Raw genomic sequence first — 17,500 nt, 5'->3', positions numbered from 1 at the left:
GCGGCGAGGAAAACGAGCATATTCGGCGGCTTGTAGGCACATCGGTAAGACCGCGACCGGTGGGTTCCTTTTGCGACGTTAGTTAAAAAAAAAAAGCCGAGATAACGCACCCTTCAACATTACAACAACAACAAAAAAAAATTATACAACCAGCCAAAAAACCTCGACAACTATGTTCATTTAGCCGATAATATATCAAGCAAAATGCAAACACTAAATGCTGGGCTGCCACCTATGAAACAGGATCAACAAAGTCTATTTCATTCCGCTGTCATGTGGTAAGATTTATGGAGGCCCGGAAAACGGAACGCTGCCTCAACATTTACCTTCGTGAGCACCATAGCTCTTCAAAGAATGCAGCGTTTTCTCCTTTGTCCCCGCCGACTGTGCCGCCTACAGTTGCACACCACAATTTCGCCATACAAACTCCGTTTCCAAACAAACGTGGTGACGTGTGTGTTAGCGCACCGTCAATTGCATTACTAGATTGCAAGTAGACATATGTGCAAGATAATGCTATATATATATATAAGGGAAAGAAGTGTGTACCTAAGGGCTCGTTTTTCCGTGTTTTGACACAATATTAACGAGATCTAACAGACAATAATGCCAAGGAATGTATAGCGGAAGTTATTAAAACAAATGAAATGTAAATAGGAAGAAAGAAAAGAGGGTAAGAAAATAACCAGCCGTATAATATATACATATATATATATATATATATATATATATATATATATATATATATATATATATATATATATATATATATATATATATATATATATATATATATATATATATATATATATATATACTGTGCGCACACGTTTTTCTTCTTCTTTCTTCAGTTTGCTTTTTTGTTTCGCTTGCATAAAGCAAGCAACTAGTTGTGAGCCAGTGCTCGTGTTGTTCAGTCTTCCTTTGTTATTCGTCTATGCTCTGTGCCATCATAAATCTTGTGCCGGTCAAAGTGCTTTTGGCCTCACCAACCCGGCCAGCGGATCGCCGGCCGGCGGGTTGCTGCAGGCGAAGCTAATTCATTATTAAGGAAGAAGTGAAAGAGCGTCTGTTTTTAAAAAAAAACAGGGACAGTGAGAAAGTATTTTTTGATAATTAGCTGACAGGATGCGTGATATTCAATATGATATTATAGTGCTATGTGTATGTGTGTGTGTGTCCTTTTTTGTGTATTTGTATTCAGTGCGCTCTTACCCTTCCTAAGCATAGAATACCAACATGCCCACCTTTCCACCTTGATGATATTACAAAAACAAATACTTCAATGCCCCGGTAGCAACAAGCCCACAACGTATGCGCAAATCTTCGTGCAATTCCAGCTTGTGTACAACAAGCGGTTAAGAACCACGCATTTTGTGCTATTCGAAATGAACTTGTTAAAGCATGCAAATGAACGTGCATATTGCACCCGGTGCACTACTGATCGCGAATAAGCCCGATCGGGATCAAATTTCTAAACGGTGATAGGTGCCCTTCTGCAGCTGGCGTAAGAGTCAGTAAACAGCTATAGTATACCAGGATTATACCGGGATACTGGGGGTACCGTGATACTGGCATCGAAGTGCGCATGCGCAGATACGTACGTTACTCGTACGGCTTACCGTACGGACGGTATTTCTCATATTTGATGTTACCATGGTAGCGTAGGTGTACGTAGTGTACGTAAACATGGCCGCGCTCTCGGACGCACGCTTCGAAGTGATTTTGGCGTAGTTGTTGAAAGATTCACCTTGTTCGCAGCAAACGACTGTTTAAAGTGGCTTCGCTTGCCTTCAGTTAGCTTCGACATTAGAGTATTGCAAAAAAGTTGGCATAGTTTTTGAAATAGCTTTCCATTTCAAACACGTCTAGGCCTAACTACAAGATCCGTGTAAACAAATCACAACGATAATTTTTTTTTTGCGTTTGGTGCGTGGTTCATATTTATTTGCTTTTATTAGTAGTAAAATAAACTTGTAACAATGCTTATAGCATGGTGGCATAGCCAAACATTCTCGTTTTCTTTTCCTTTTCACTGTCTTTAACTTCATAACCATCCGATAGGCGGCGCCACCATCCCTGCTGGGACACCTAAACCACGTAAACGCTATCCCGCTGAGCTATAAGACGCTGTCCACAACGAACGTTTGCGGCACGGTAACGTCTTTTCCTTAACATCCACTATCACGTTAACCGTAAACTATAACTGTCTAGTAGCATCAGGCTCGATCGCGATAAAATGTGCCCGTACGACAGCGTTTCATGTTATCACTATCGGAAGGCTGAAATGGCATAACATACACTGCACAAACACGAACGATCCGTGAGTTGCCACAGATTCGAAAAAGCCACAAGAGTTGCTTTTTCGGATTTTGCGGAACTGTGAAAATCCTATAGCAATTTCGCGAGTGGCTTGTGCGCAGTGGCATGCAACGCTTGGACATTTTGTCCGGAAAAACGCCGTGCACGTGTCTCACTCAACCAGCCGCGACCAGACGTGGGGAGCCGAATGGCGGCCGCTGATCGGAAGGCGGCACTCACCCCTTCAAAGAGTGACTCCACCTTACAAGGGGGGGGGGGGGGGGCGTATTGAGGAACCCTATTTTTCAAAGCTGTTTGAAAGTTCCTGCGTGTTTTTAGCGGACTGGCTGCACTATCCCGGCTTTTTATTTGACGTAGTTTGATGGCCTCCCAAATGTGCCCACAAATCACCGAATGGGCTCGTTTTTGTCGTGACAACTGTGGAACAAAATGCGTTAAGGAAACTCATTCCACTACACGGCATTTATGTAGTGTTTTTTATTTTCCAAAGCAGCTGCAAGTAACATCGTGGCTTTGTTGTACGACTCCAGCTTGTCACGCGAGCGGCCCGGTTTCGATCCTCAACGGTGCCGAAAATTATATTGTTTGTTTTATTTGCTTCTTTCTTGATTTTTGAGCTCACGGACGATTTTTCGCTCACAACCAACAGTGCCGACGCCAACGGCGGAATTTATGCGACACGAGATCTCTAACACTATCACAAAATAAAGTTCTTTCAGTGGTATGAATATCCCCGGAAATTCAGGAAAGAAATGGGTCACAATAGTCGAGTGGAAAAACAAACATACTCTTTCGCCAACTTCTTTGATGGAGTCATGATAATGAATAAAATTAGTTAAAGTTTTTTGTTACATCTTCAACGAACCACAGTCTTTGAATGAGCTACATTTTTTTATTTGCACACTGACCACCCCGAAACGACACTACATTGTAAGCAAAACTTAGCCGAGATAGGAGTTTCTCCAGCACGTGAGCCCACAAAACTGACCTGCCCTAATTATTTCCTCCCTGGTAGGGAGTCAACTCGGCACATGTTGTCGTAAAACACCCCCTGCGTAATGACAGAGTTTATGAACGACATGGCTTTGTTAAACATCCCAGGGAGTTTCAGGTCCCGTGGTTACAAACTCCCTATGGGGATTTAAAAAACCCTTTTTGACGTGACGTGCGTGTGTGTGTTTGTGTGTATGTATGGGCATGTCAGTGTGAAATACCAGTGCTTTGCGTGGCGGACCGTGAGAGTGTCTGTCGACACGACACAAAATTATAAGTGCAGCTAAGAATTGCAACGACCGGTTGGTGTTTCCTGTGAACATTTCAATAAATTTCGCGCCGTTGAACCACGCTAGACATCGGTCCGGTACCTCAATGAATCACCGCGAATGCCGCGCTTCAAAGGACCAAGTTACAAAAAAATTTTGAAGAATAATTGAATGGTAGCAAAAATAAGCTGTTACGATCGTCAGTGATTCCTCCTTGAGTTTGACCATAAAATTTTGAAGTGGTCCGAAGTAGGCTTCGCTCGACCACAGCAGGCTGGCCAGCAACCGGCGTGAGAATTGCGCCGGCGACGCGCTCGCTCCATCTCCGCCAATGGTGGCTTCTCGGAGTGTCACCGGTATTTCATCGGCTGCAACATCTAAGCGGTAAGAAGGCCTCGCTATGCCGCCGGTATCAAGCCGGCGTCGTAGCGAGCTCGCACTTCGCGCCGGCTGCCGTGGCGATTTCTACGAGCTATTACCGACTACCGGCGAGGCAAATAATGTGTTTTACAAAAAATAAAGGCTGCTGGGATGAATAACAGTCTTCTGCGCCTTGCGACGGCAGCTGTCAAATGGAAGCTCGAAGGCGAGCCCCGAACGAGGCGAAGACACGCAGAAACAGTGTACGGCATGCATGCCAACGTAATGCATTCGAGCAACAGGAACCAGGACTGCGAACCGTCTCGTTCATTTAAGTCTATCGCTCCGTAGCTTAAACTGCGTAAATAGTGAACACCCATTTCTGTGCATGAGAAAAATAACGAGACGTAAACTGCACATCAGCAAGAATTTTGTGATCGCCAGCTGTCATTCATCGAATCACCGTGCCGGTGGTCTACCTCCGGCGGTCTACCTCGGTTCATCGCTGGAGCTCCTGAATGTGCCTCGTTGATGTGTTCATTAAAGGCCGCTCGGGCTTTGTGTATGATTCAGAGCATTTTACAGATTTACAAACACTACTGCTAATGCAAATTCAGCCCGTACGACAGAGCACCAACAGATAAAACCTTTTCGCTATAGTTAAAAATTATTGAATATCAGGCAGGCTTAGGTTAAAAAAACATGTGTGTTGAACTGCTTACATCAGGCCTCTGCAACTTAATATCTACGCCGTGCGTCTTTATTGCGTAATTATTAGCAAAAGTAGGGTCCCTTCAGAGCTACATGGGTGGTCAAAATACGGTACCTATGGACCTGTTGACTGAATCGTAGGTGTGCAACGCGGGTGGCAAGCTGTGGTGAGTGTGAATGTTGTAACATTACGTGAACGTTGTTTGTAAGTTTGTGTACTGTAATCATTATTGTGCGCTTCGAAGGTAATGCAATTAATGTTACACTTGTGCATAATACGGCTGCTGACGTAATGTTTTTTTCGGTTGATGTAAAAATTTACTCCCATACTTACCTGAAAATGTTCCCCGATGGATGTAAACAAAAACCCCCCTGGTACCGTGCGAAAACCCCCTACAGATGGGGAGTAAATTTTTTACTCCCTCCGCACGGTGTTTATAAATTCCCTATGGGAGCGTGTACTAGAGAACAACTCATTCACTTCCATCGCGGCTTATTTCTGTTTACAGCGTAGGTGTACACATTTACCCCCTTCATTTCTACCAAAAGCCCTCATTTTACTCGAAAGGGTACTACGCTGATAAATCTGTGCAAGTGTTCAATCCTTGTTAGCAACACAAAATAAATGTGAATAATTTTCTTTCACACACACACAAAAAAAGAAAACACATGGCGCTATTCGTATAGTTTGGCGCGATGGTTCTCACGGCATGCCGCATTGCCAAGGTGTAAGTCTTTGTCCCTGCTGACTTTCCTTAAGTGTTCATATTATAAATTGAGCAAACATCGAATGGTGGGCTCGTTTACACATATTTCAAAAAGCTGGTCATAAGAAGCCAAGACGGTACAAAAATGCACCCATCCTCGCGTTTTATTTGTCCCGTGTTTAGGCCTTATTGGAGTCTCTCATATTATGGCATCCAGTCAGGTAAGAGTTGTTATTTCGACTGAAAGCCATTCTGACGCATTAAAATTTTGTTTCTTTTGGAAAGCGGTGCTGAGCGGTGCAACGCTTAGCTGCCGCTGTCACAAACGGCAAGCAGGCGGGGCTGGTTGCCGCTCTCCCGCAACGAGGACGCGCCATTGCGGATAGAGCGCTCGCAGCAGCGGAGTTAGATGTGCAGAACGTTTACCTCTAAGCAGACATGTTAACGAAGCCAAGTAAATTGTTGTAAAATGCATTATGATATATTATTTTTACAAATAAACGATAACAAATACATACAGATACCCTTTTCGTTTTTTTTTCTCGTATACTTCTACAAGCAATATGTGGCTCGAAATATGTGCGCGAAGTCTGCTTCTGTGGAAGAGGACGCGCATTACAATAACCAAATTGCCACGTGGGGCCCACGATGAAGCGGGGTATGAAAAGCTGACCGAGCCGCGTTGTACGCTATTTTGGAGACTATGCGACTGTACCCATCATACACGTAGTTAACGTTCAGAAGTTCTCAGGACAGCGAACCAAAAACCGATGGAATCAGCTTCCTATTATTCAAGCTGCCATTAAAGGGCTAGTAAACAGCTCTTAGGTCCGAAAACTTTTAAAAAGCGATAAATGTACAGTTTTTTTTGCAAACATGCTGCCACATGAATTTTGCGAATATGTGCAATATAAGAAAGTTACAGGGGTTAGAACATCGGTCTAAGCTGGTTTCAAATTTTCGCGCGGCCTCGCCCCCTTCTCTCTTCCATGAAGAGAGAAGGGGGCGTCTATCGCTGACATCGCATCAGCCATTGACGTCATCGGCGAACTCGATTAGTCGCAACGCACTTCCGCTTGCTGCGAAGCGTGGTTGTTTGTTAACCGTTTGCCGCATCAGCCGTGGGTCAACCGTGTAAGCGTCAGGTGCGAAGTGTCGACCACAAACGATCAGGTCCCCGACGTATGTCGCTGGATGGCCGATTCGCTTCAGCCATGCAGCGCGCAGGGCCCCATCTTGAGGCAAATGGTACCGATGCTTCTCCGCTGCCCAGTCGCCCGATTTGCAGCCGACGCCCCGCCGCGGTGGTCTAGTGGCTAAGGTACTCGGCTGCTGACCCGCAGGTCGCGGGTTCGAATCCCGGCTGTGGCGGCTGCATTTCCGATGGAGGCGGAAATGTTGTAGGCCCGTGTGCTCAGATTCGGGTGCACGTTAAAGAACCCCAGGTGGCAAAATTTCCGGAGCCCTCCACTACGGCGTCCCTCATAATCATATGGTGGTTTTGGGACGTTAAGCCCCACATATCAATCAATCATTTGCAGCCGACGACAGAGCAACGCTTTTTACCATAGTTGCACGCACGTTAAAGAACCCCAGGTGGTCAAAATTTCCGGAGCCCTCCACTACGGCGTCTCTCATAATCAAATGGTGGTTTTGGGACGTTAAACCCCACAAATCAATCAACCATAGTTGCTCATGTCAAGGGCGAAGTACGTTCGTACGTGCGCACAGGCGCTGTAGTTGAGCGAGGAGTGTGCACGTGCACGCGACAACTGCGAGGCTGATTCTTTCACCGCAGGGCCAAGAAACAAGGAGCAGTTTCATTACTGTGAGTGGGAACAGGAACTAACGTTGACTTCACTACTGTTTTTCCACACCTTATTTAGACCAATCGGTGAGCTGGGTGCTACCTCACGTCGCCGATCACCGAGTTGACGTCACTGTGCGTGCCACGTGGTTGGTCAGGCGTAGAAAAAAATACGCGGGAATGTTTTTCGAAATAGAGGCTCTGCGCGGCGCGCAGCAGTGTAATATTCAGAAAACGTCATCACTGCGGTCTAATCTGCGAATTGCCCAGCTTTTATGGGGGGTGTAAAAAAAAAGTCGGAGCCTCTTTACGGGCCCTTTGTGGAAAAATCCCAGACGCGCGTCACGGAAATTTTCTGTGGTCACTAGTACTGCGTGGTGGTGACACGGGGCATTTTCCGATAGTGAAGCATACGGAACGGCCTGATGAATGGTTGGCGCCTGAGTACTGCGTGGTACATTAGCTGGCGAGCTTACGTTACTATTTCCACCGTCTGACACATGTGTCAATAGTGTGATTGAACACCTGATAACATCAAGGTTACCAAACTACATAAAGTCGCCGTTCAAATGGCGAAGCGTGGAGTGGGGATTTTTTGTGTGACTCTGCGTGAGAGTGCCGAGCGCGAAGATGTATGGCTAAGGTACTAATAGTTATTTTATTAGCGATGCCCATGTGATAATATGCGAACATATTAGCACATTTTACGCAACACTTATGTGATCCGTGTTCGTCGAGTCTAGTACTCAATGTCACAGTTATATTGGCGTGTAAAAGAAGTCGAATGTTACGCGAGACACGTGTTTTCGTTTCTAGACTTGCCCCTTTTCTTTATGAATAATACTTGAAGGGACTGAATGCGGTCCTTCATTGTTCTCCTGTTTTGTGGCGCAATAAAAAGCGCATTATGTGAGGTGTCTAACCTTGCAGCGGTTTCGCCAGAAAGTGCGTAAAAATTTTCAAAACAAATTTTTTCTGTCTGCGTTCTGTCTCCTTCCAGCGAGTACATCATTGACCAGTGCCAGTGAAAGTAGAAAACTGAAATCGCGCGTGCTTTTTACAGGCTTCATGAAGTTTTGTTTATTAATAGAACCAACACCTTAGTGGTTGTTTTAGGCAGGCACACACATTTTCCTTGTTCTCAAGAGCGGCGGCGGGCGCAATGCTCGCGTTTTTCGCCGTTCGCAGGCAGACATGCAGGCAAGCGAAAACACCGCCGACAGCGCCACCAAGCGGCTATTTCAACGCGCCAGAAAAAAAAAAAGCAAAAATTAGACTCTTGCGCAACCTAAAGCAGCCTCAAGTGCATAAAATACAATTTAAAGTTATAACCGTGTGTTTTTACATAAAATAAGTTTTCTGGCGCGGATTTCTGGTCCTACCAATACAGTGTCAAGATTGACTACATTCAACATCACTCGACATCTACATTCAACATCATTCAACATCGACTTTCAACATCAATTTGAAATTATAATTCTTTTTTTTTTGGCACGAAGCATGCTTGTTGTCGCCTATGTGAGGAACAATCTTTTCAGTTGCGCCACAATCAGAATGATTTTTCCTAGTGGTAGACAGTCCTTTAAGCGAGTATGGTTATGAGTTATACGTAGTCTTTAGATACTGGATTGATTTGTGGGGTTTAGCGTCTCAAAACCACCCTATGATTACGAGAGACGCCGTAGTGGAGGGCTACAGAAATGTCGACCACCTGCATTTCTTTAACGTGCACCTAAATCAGAGCACACGGGACTGCATTTTCACCTGCATCGAAAATGCAGCCGCTGCAGCCGGGATTCAATCTCGTGACCCACGGGTCAGCAGCCGAGTACCTTAGCCACTAGACCACCATGGCGGGGCACTCTTCAAATGATAGAGCGACAGTGCGACTACTCCTTGTCTCCTAAAGTGATTCATCACGTCACATTGGCCTTGAGCCGCCGGATTCTGTGTGTAGCAAGCATCACGTCATGCCATGTGATTTACTGCTGGAAGGCGTCGCAGCTGCGTTCGCTCGAGGCATCACTGCTGCGGTACTACGTGACTATATAGGTGGAAGTAAAAACCCGCCAACAGACGCTCTCTTGCAACAAACGTCACCTGTTCAAATAGTTGAATACTCCAGCAACAGACGTTGTCACTTGGTTCAACAAAAACCTGTTGGCCGACTATCAAAAGTGCTTGCTCTCTGCTGTATTGTCTCGCGTGATGAGGAGGTGGAAACATGACCAGACAAGTGAAAGTAACGAAGACCTTGTTTCTATTATGAGACGCTTGTAACTCCGTTAGCATCCCCTGGAGACTCTTTCACAAACGCGGACCCACAACTAAATTTTGATCTCTGGGTGGTTTCACCATCAGATTCGCCATAATGTCGAACATTAATTAAACAAATCACTGTGTACACAGTCTTTGCGAAACAAAGCCAATCATATACTTTGTTCGTGATAATTGGGCTTACGAGAAGTAAACTTCAGCCAATCTTTTTTTCTCGTCGTTTGGATTATCGCTTTCTTTTCTGCTCTATATAATTTGCGTTGTTGTTACTTCTATTACAAAAGAATTAAAAAAAATAGTAAGTCGGGAGGGGGTTGAAGTTCACCAAGCAACGATTTCTCCGAAAGAACACCCTCTTTCTCCACAAGTTGTGAAATTAACCATGACTGAATCAATCAGCCTAATTAAGCAATACAATATAAATGAATAAATATTCTCACAAGAACACAATATCAAGTCATTACCAAAAAATGCCTGCAAAATATTAACGTCACCTTTTGTTTGCAAGCTATGCCATTATTAAAGGCAGCAGCTTTGCTCTTATTAATGTACGCGCTTTGTCAGCACATTCGGAAAGGTACATCATATTTCCCACTTTCCCAGGTCATTTGTTGTCACACTTGCCTTAGGCGGGCAATAGGCACTGGGTAACAAAAGGGCCACATTGTTTTATAAAGTAGGAGTTTGATAGTAGGTGAACACCATGTTTACGCCTAGCAATAACTCTAAAAAATATGTGCCATCACGTATAGCATGAGTAGTCGAACTTGGGTCGTAGAATTGAATCCAAACTTATAACCACACCCAAACCGCAATTTTGGCTGGCACTGAACTCAAAATCAAACATGCTTTTTTTTCGGTATGTGCCTAAATCGGAACCGAACTCGAACAGAACAAAAAATTATATCACTGGTTCGAAATGAAGTGGTACAAAATTATGCGCGAACAGTCGTTGCAGTCTACGTGGAGAGGCTCATTAAAAGGAAGACTCGATTCTGAAGTATTGCGGTGATTACGTATATGACTGGGTTTCAGAACCAACACACGATTGCATGACTTATTAATATATTTTCCCTTCGTTGAGTAAGCGTGCCTCGATATCATACAGTCGGTTGATTTTCACGGTATAAAGACATAAACTTATTTTTGCAGAAATATCATTAAAAGTGAAGCACAGTAGTGATATAAATATTTATAAATCAAATGAATAATTCATATTAATAAACAATCTGTTTACTATAAGTCAGGGGTCGCGGTTGAGCAGATTTAGCTAACTCCTTATTGGTAAGCAACAGAGGAGTGCAGCGACGCGGCATAAATCCGATGCACTTCCTAATATTTATTCTGAGTGGTGTAACAGTATATAGATATTTGTCTGTGTGGTGTAAAGGTTAGTTACGTATGCCGTGGAAAGTGTGTTTCTGAGAATTAATTTACAGTCTTCTGCTATGGAGTGCCCCATAATTACTTCGGTAGTTTTATCACGTAAGACCACGAACTATTATTATTCTTACCTTGAACAGTTAGAGTACGGTCAGCACTATGAGCAATCGCTTTTTTTTTCACTAAAGTAAACCAACACTTGATTTTTCCTCTCTAGTGTCTATAATAACCAAACGTCACAGGTATCGCTTATTTTACGCTTTAGATTATCATCTGTCGAATGACATCAATTAAATCCTGCAATCGTCCTCATCTTTCCTCAGAAAAAGAAGGAAAAAACCGCTTACGTGGGCGAACAGCGTGTTTAACGTGAGCGTCGACGTCAAAGTCGCTAGACACAGCACAGCTGGCTTCCCAACTATTCATGGAGATGTTTTTTCTATTTTTTTCTTTTTTCCTCCGTGCCCTTCAGATTGTCGCATGCTGTCAGCCGCGAAAGTCAGCAGATTCTACACAGCATGCAGCGGCGTGAGCAGTTCTTAAAGCCTTTGTGTGCACACGCGCAGTTGCACTTTGTTCGCTATCCTCTGGAAGGTCGGAGGAGGAAAAAAAGCGAACTTCACGCGTCGCTCCGCAGAACAGACTGAAAGAGAGAGATGCGCACTGGCTGGCAGCACGTCGGAAACATCCAGCCGCGCGTATATATGGTGACCCTGAACTCTCCGTCAGCAGTCATTCTTCGGCTTTCGCGTTTACCTCGATGCCTCAAAGATTCCTCTCCTTTTTTAGGCCTCACTCGCCACTGAAAATGAGGATTCTTCAGCCTTCTGGCTTCACAGATAGTAGGTTATTCAGTTTGAAGAAAAATTAATAAGTGAGGCTATTAGGGTATTAAGAATTACAACCTAATTGCTGTTCGTTCTATGAAAGAATTTGTGTCACCTGTGACTGAAGAGAGTCGGATGTATATAGCATTAGGGGTCTTGGATAGTAGTCTTGTTTATATAACAGTTGAAGGAGAAACTTCCTCACACTCACGGAAAATGAAAATGCCGCTGAGTGGCGTATATAAAAATCTCACACTTCGCGTTTCCGAGTTGTTTCATCATTGTTAAATATAACGTTAGAGCATTTCAATCTAGATTATTACAATTTTATGAACTGCGAGGACTTCTATAACATTGCTATACCTTCGTGCGCCACTACCATTTTCTGTTTCTGTAGACAAAAAGGGTCGCCAGTAGAGAAAAAGATAAAAAAATAAAATAATAAACTATCAGACATGGATGGGCTTTAACACTATATTGGGCCAATGTTCGGCAGGAGACGCTCTCGAGTCTTGCTCGCTAGATACATTGATTCATTCTGAGTGCAATGTGAACCTTTTTTAACGGCGAGTGATTGACGAGACAGGAGCACACGATGTCTACGACGACGTTGAAAACCTGGGCGTTAAAACTTCAGGAAGGCCATCGCCACGTGCCATTCATGCTCGTTTGCGTCTTTACAGGATTAGAAAGCATCTTCTAATAGTGAAGGGTGGTCTTTGTTGACGCTGTAGAACAGCGGTGTCAAAGAAGCGGCCCACCGACATTTCACTAGAGGCTCGCGGCCCACACAGGAGAGCTTTCGTCCCACATTTTTTCAATGACCTTTTGGAGGTTTGAGACTTTTAATAATGGGGCTCACATTACTTTTTCGCCTATCTTGGTTGATAGCGATTTTTCGGGGGGCAAGGGGACGGGGGCAAGGTACACAGGTGCGGATTTTTTTTTGAAATATTCGTGAATTCCTCCATTCAGTCAGGTTGGGTTGAAATGTAATCGTAGAACAAACACTGGATGCTTCAGTTGAGGTTTTAGTTATTGTGAAGATAGGTATCGATATGTTCCTCACCAAGTCTTCACGATAAATCCTTTTCAGAAATGAACGATCTATGTGATATGGGAAATTTCTTTATTCCTGTGGCAACGTTCGCTCAAAATTTGTACCCCCCCCCCCCCTCTCCTCCCCAGTACTTACAGCTTTTCACTGTCCCAGCCATTTGCGAGACTACATTTCGTGGCTGCCACCCGGTATAGCTCATGTGAGTCAGGGATCCCTGTTTTTGACCATAGATCACTTTAACACGACCTAATATTACTTACTTTTTGGTATCTTTTTCAATGCACATTTTAACTTCCTAGTTAGAATACTTTAATAGAGCGTCGCCGCGTTCTACAATTGCGATTCCAGGCAGTTGGCGTACGAAACCGAGTTAGAAATACCATCCTGCTCATCCACGTGATAGGAACGGTCGCGGGTATAGATGTAGTGTGTTGAAAAGGTGTGTTTACCCCATAGGCGTGTCGCTTGCTGCATGAAGGCACCAGCACTTAAATCACTGATTTCAAAGCAGCTAAGAAATATTGACTTCATTACGTTTTGTGTAGTTATGTATTACTTTATTTTATTACACACTTTAATCGACATGCTAAGCAAGATAAGCTAATGTGATCATAGAAAACACAAACAAACTTTATTGGAAAGAAAAGTTACACAACTCAATAATGACATATACACGTAAACAAAAAAAATTGCAATAAGAGAGTACCTAGGACAATGCAAGAAAAGAGCTGCGCGGTGCAATAAACTTGAACTGGACTTTAAATTGAACCGACATATAAAAAAATCGGCAGATCCAATGAATAGTGGGAATCACTAATATGCAAAGCCCGAATGAGCAAGGTTTCTATGTCACTTTAATGTCAACTCAACGTTACCAGGTGTATGGATGTAATACACAGTAAACACAAGTATAAATATCATGCGCACTAAAGTATTCGGATAAGATGCAAGTATGCTATTTAGAGTCGCGTAACGATGGCACCACTAACGTTTGCCATACCAGCCGCAGCAGTAGTAGGCATTTAAATTGTGCCGTACTTGACTTCCATGTCATGATTATCATGTTTGCGCCAGGCATTTGTGTTCGTCGTCCATTCACGCCACGTAATACCAAATTTGGCATATGTGAAACTAGCGAAACGGCCGCGAGCACACAATTAACGTAGCGTGTAGTGATGTTTTACATGATACGCATATCAGACTATAATGTTTGAACCTGTCATTTACCTTCGTAGTTCATTAACGTCACGTAATATCCAATTTTATATACGTTAAACTAGTGAAACTGCAGCAAGCGCATCATGAGCGTGGCATCTTGCATCACACGCATGTAAGGATTCTCGTGTTTTCAGTAGTCATATACCTTCGTCATCCATTCACGTCCCGTAATACCAAATTTGGTATATGGGAAGCTATAGCGAAACGACCGCGAGTACACCATGAGCGCGTATGGCTTGTAGTCAAGGCTTACATGACATCCATGTCATGATTTACACATTAGCCCCACCGCAATGGTCTAGTGGATAAAGTACTCGGCTGCTGACCCGCAGGTCACGGGATCAAACCCCGGCTGCGGTGGCTGCATTTTCGATGGAGGCGAAAATGCTGTAGGCCCGTGTGGCTAAATTTGGGCGCACTTCAAAGAACCCCAGAAGATCGAAATTTCCGGAACACTCCGCTACGGCGTCTCTCATAATCATATGGTGGTTTGGGCGCGTTTAACTCCACATATAAATCAATCAATAAATGAATCATAATTTCCACGTTAGGGCCTGCTACTTATGTTCGCCATGCAAGCATGTCTTACCATACCAGTTTTGGAGCATCTCATGTGAACGAAACTACCGCAAGGGCAGCAAGATCATGGCATATAAGGCCTAACATACATGTCTTGATTCAATGTCTAGTCACTTACACTCGTCATAGAGTCATGTTATGCTATAAAATTTTGGTATAGATACCATTATCGAAACGGCCATGAAAGAGAGAAAATAAAATGAGGGAAAGGCAGGGAGGTTAATAAGAAATTGCAGCATTTGGTTTGCTACCCTGTACTGAGGAAAGAGAGCATGGGGAAGACATGAGAGCAAAAAAGTTGTAGGCGGCTAGATTAATAGATAGATACGCTCAAAGTCGCCGAAGTTCGCTAAGGAATTCCTCACATTTAAAAAATAAGTTTGCCTGAATTTGTGGCCGCGAAACGAAAACTCAAATCGCAGCAAGCCATGCAAGCTGTACACTGATATCGGCACATGGAACATCGGTCGTCGAGAAACTGATCGTCCCTGGGTTGGGCCCCAATTCAGTTTTTGCACATCACGCAATGAAGTTTCTAGCCCCATCACTGGTGGTGGCGCAAGCTCTGCAATCAGCTCCAAAGTTCGTGTCCTGCGTGTGATCTTAACAAAACGAAGCATGGAGCGCGTTCTGCGCCAAGCATTGCTGACAGACTTTGTCCATTAAGCCGAGCGCATAAAATTAACACACGTGGCAATATGGTAAGACCAAGAGCCAATTATCCACAGCCAACATTCCACTAGCGTGGGCCACAGCTACATACCATCTGCAGCCCTGCCGAGGAGACACCTTCGCCTTAACGTGAGTGATTCTGGCATGTGACACTTCAAAATTAATCTCGGAGGATGGATGTGCCAACGTTAGACATGATTTTTGTATAGCCTGCAACACTAACGAAAGTGATAGCACCCCATCCCCAACAGACAAATACACCTAGAACACTGTCGTTGGTGGAGAGCGGCTGCAACGAAGTCGTAGCCAGAATTGTATATAGCACAAGGTTTGAACTGGGACGCAGTGATTGTAAGTTACAGTGTGTCGTGGTATCATTTGGCGTTGTGGTTGGCAACGAGATCACCACTTTGCGTATGCGGTGGCAGTAAAAGATTTGCGTACATTGTTTTATTGTTGATCGCATGAATGTTTACATTAACCGTGAGGTGTAATACTCTGGATTTTCTTATTTGACAGGCTGGGAACCTGCAACACTCGAAAAAAAAAAAAAACACCATTTCATGTTGTTGTCCTGCTTCGTTTCACATATTTACACAAGAATTTACTTACAAAAAATATAAATCACTCAAGAATAATGTACAGGGAGTACGCAGCTTTTAAGTGTCATTTCAGACCCTCGGAAATGCACCGCTAACTACACCTCACTAAACACAGTGGCCCATTTCTGCGGAAAAAGCCAGGATGTTTCAAACATCACACTATATCCACGCACTATATCCACGGAGTCAATGATGATGAGTGGGGTGAAGAGTCCGCCCGTCCGTCCATCCGCCCGTCCGTCCATCCGCCCGTCCGTCCGCCCGTCCGTCCGTCCGTCTGTCTGTCTGTCTGTCTGTCTGTCTGTCTGTCTGTCTGTCTGTCTGTCTGTCTGTCTGTCTGTCTGTCTGTCTGTCTGTGGATATCTGGGCTGGCTACACCGTCGGAAAGACGCAGGATTGCCCTAGACCATAACGAGATTCGCCCCTATTATTTGTCTTTGCAAGCGGGGAAAGTACACACACACAGAATGATCTTCACTATCAGAAAGCAACAAGACATAACCAGAGATATTCTGTTAAAGCTGCCATAAAGACGAGTGTGTCATTTCCACCCATATGGCACACGGAAGGTATACAAACTAACGGTGTTGCACTTCTCTGTCTCGCGCAGTATTTGCTGCACCATGGCGTCGGAGCCATCTTGTACCTTGGTGGCGCTGTGACCACCTTGGTCAGCTCCATGTACACGCAGACCGATGACATCATTCGAACGGCAAGTGTAAGCACTGCATCATCCTTTTGCTCTTCTAACCACGCGTGAATTGCTTTACCCGTACTTGTAAAGCTAATAATGACTGAGATCAGGGCATTCATTCGTGGGCGTAATAAATAAAAACAAAGCTGTATTGCAGCACACTAAGCTGCGGAACTCGCCTGAAAGGAAATATAAATTTATTTTAATGAAGTTTTATTTACTTTAGGAGAAAGGGATAGTGTAGTCTTTAGTTTTCATTTGTTTATTTGTTTTTGCTATTTCACGTAAGAGCTGTGAATACCAGCCTAATGGACCAGAACCCTTCGATGCAAGCTAGTAAGCTATAGATTATGTATGTTTCTACAAGATAATCTTGCCACAACGTTGGCACACTGGTTAAAGAGCTTGTCTCTTCATCCGGATAGCTTGTATTTGATCCTGTCTGTGGAGAACAAAGTTGGCAGATGAGGCGGGCTTGGTATTTTATGACTATTTTGAGCTACTTAGCTGAGTCCAATTCCTGGTGATAGCTAATTATTTACAATGAAACATCAGATACTATCAGTACAGCAAAAATTATAGGAGAGGAGTATGATATTTTACGTCTTTATAAAAATCAGAGGAAGTGCATAATCGGAAAGGTTACAGGTGCTGAAGTTGAGTGCTCTTCCTACAAGCATTTGTTAAATGACGACAATTTGGTAAGACGTAACTTGTAGCTCCCTTGAAAAAGCAGCTACGTCCGGAAGAAACTAATTGAAACTTTGATGAACGACAGTGAATGAGAACGCTCAAGCACAAGTTGGCCGCGCGGAATAAGTGATTGGTTTGTCTATTTCAGAGCAATATGCAAAAGAAAAAAGTGTTCAGTCTGTTTTCAATATTCGACACATTCAACAAAATATTTAAACGTCTCGGCGCTCAAACCTGTGTGTCCTAAGAAACTGAATACGATGCGTGGCCATAGCTCGGCGCTGGAGCGCATGGAAACGATGAATCCTCTCTTCTTCATGTGAAAC

The 17,500-nt window shown here is 43.9% G+C and overlaps 1 protein-coding gene and 1 long non-coding RNA gene across 8 annotated transcripts in view; one reads left to right on the top strand and one right to left on the bottom strand.

Moving 5' to 3' along the window:
• Positions 1–11,380, bottom strand: part of LOC119177317 (uncharacterized) — a 37,511-nt gene extending 26,131 nt beyond the window's left edge. The window contains exon 1 of one of the 2 annotated variants that reach the window (XR_012887137.1): positions 11,177–11,380. This is a non-coding gene — a long non-coding RNA (uncharacterized LOC119177317). The remainder of the gene's footprint in view (positions 1–11,176) is intronic. The other variant, XR_012887136.1, reaches the window with a different exon arrangement.
• LOC119177316 (uncharacterized) overlaps positions 1–17,500 on the top strand; it is a 298,601-nt gene that overhangs the window by 64,061 nt on the left and 217,040 nt on the right. For 3 of the 6 annotated variants that reach the window (XM_037428780.2, XM_037428777.2, XM_037428779.2), the window contains one exon: positions 16,398–16,505. The exons of 2 other annotated variants lie outside the window; for them this stretch is intronic. In XM_037428780.2, coding sequence (XP_037284677.2) covers positions 16,398–16,505 — 108 coding nt within the window. The remainder of the gene's footprint in view (positions 1–16,397; positions 16,506–17,500) is intronic. One more of the 6 variants, XM_075878379.1, reaches the window with a different exon arrangement.

This window comes from Rhipicephalus microplus, chromosome X, assembly GCF_043290135.1.
Source record: "Rhipicephalus microplus isolate Deutch F79 chromosome X, USDA_Rmic, whole genome shotgun sequence".
NCBI lineage: Eukaryota > Metazoa > Arthropoda > Arachnida > Ixodida > Ixodidae > Rhipicephalus > Rhipicephalus microplus.
This window is presented reverse-complemented; position numbering and strand designations above follow the sequence as displayed.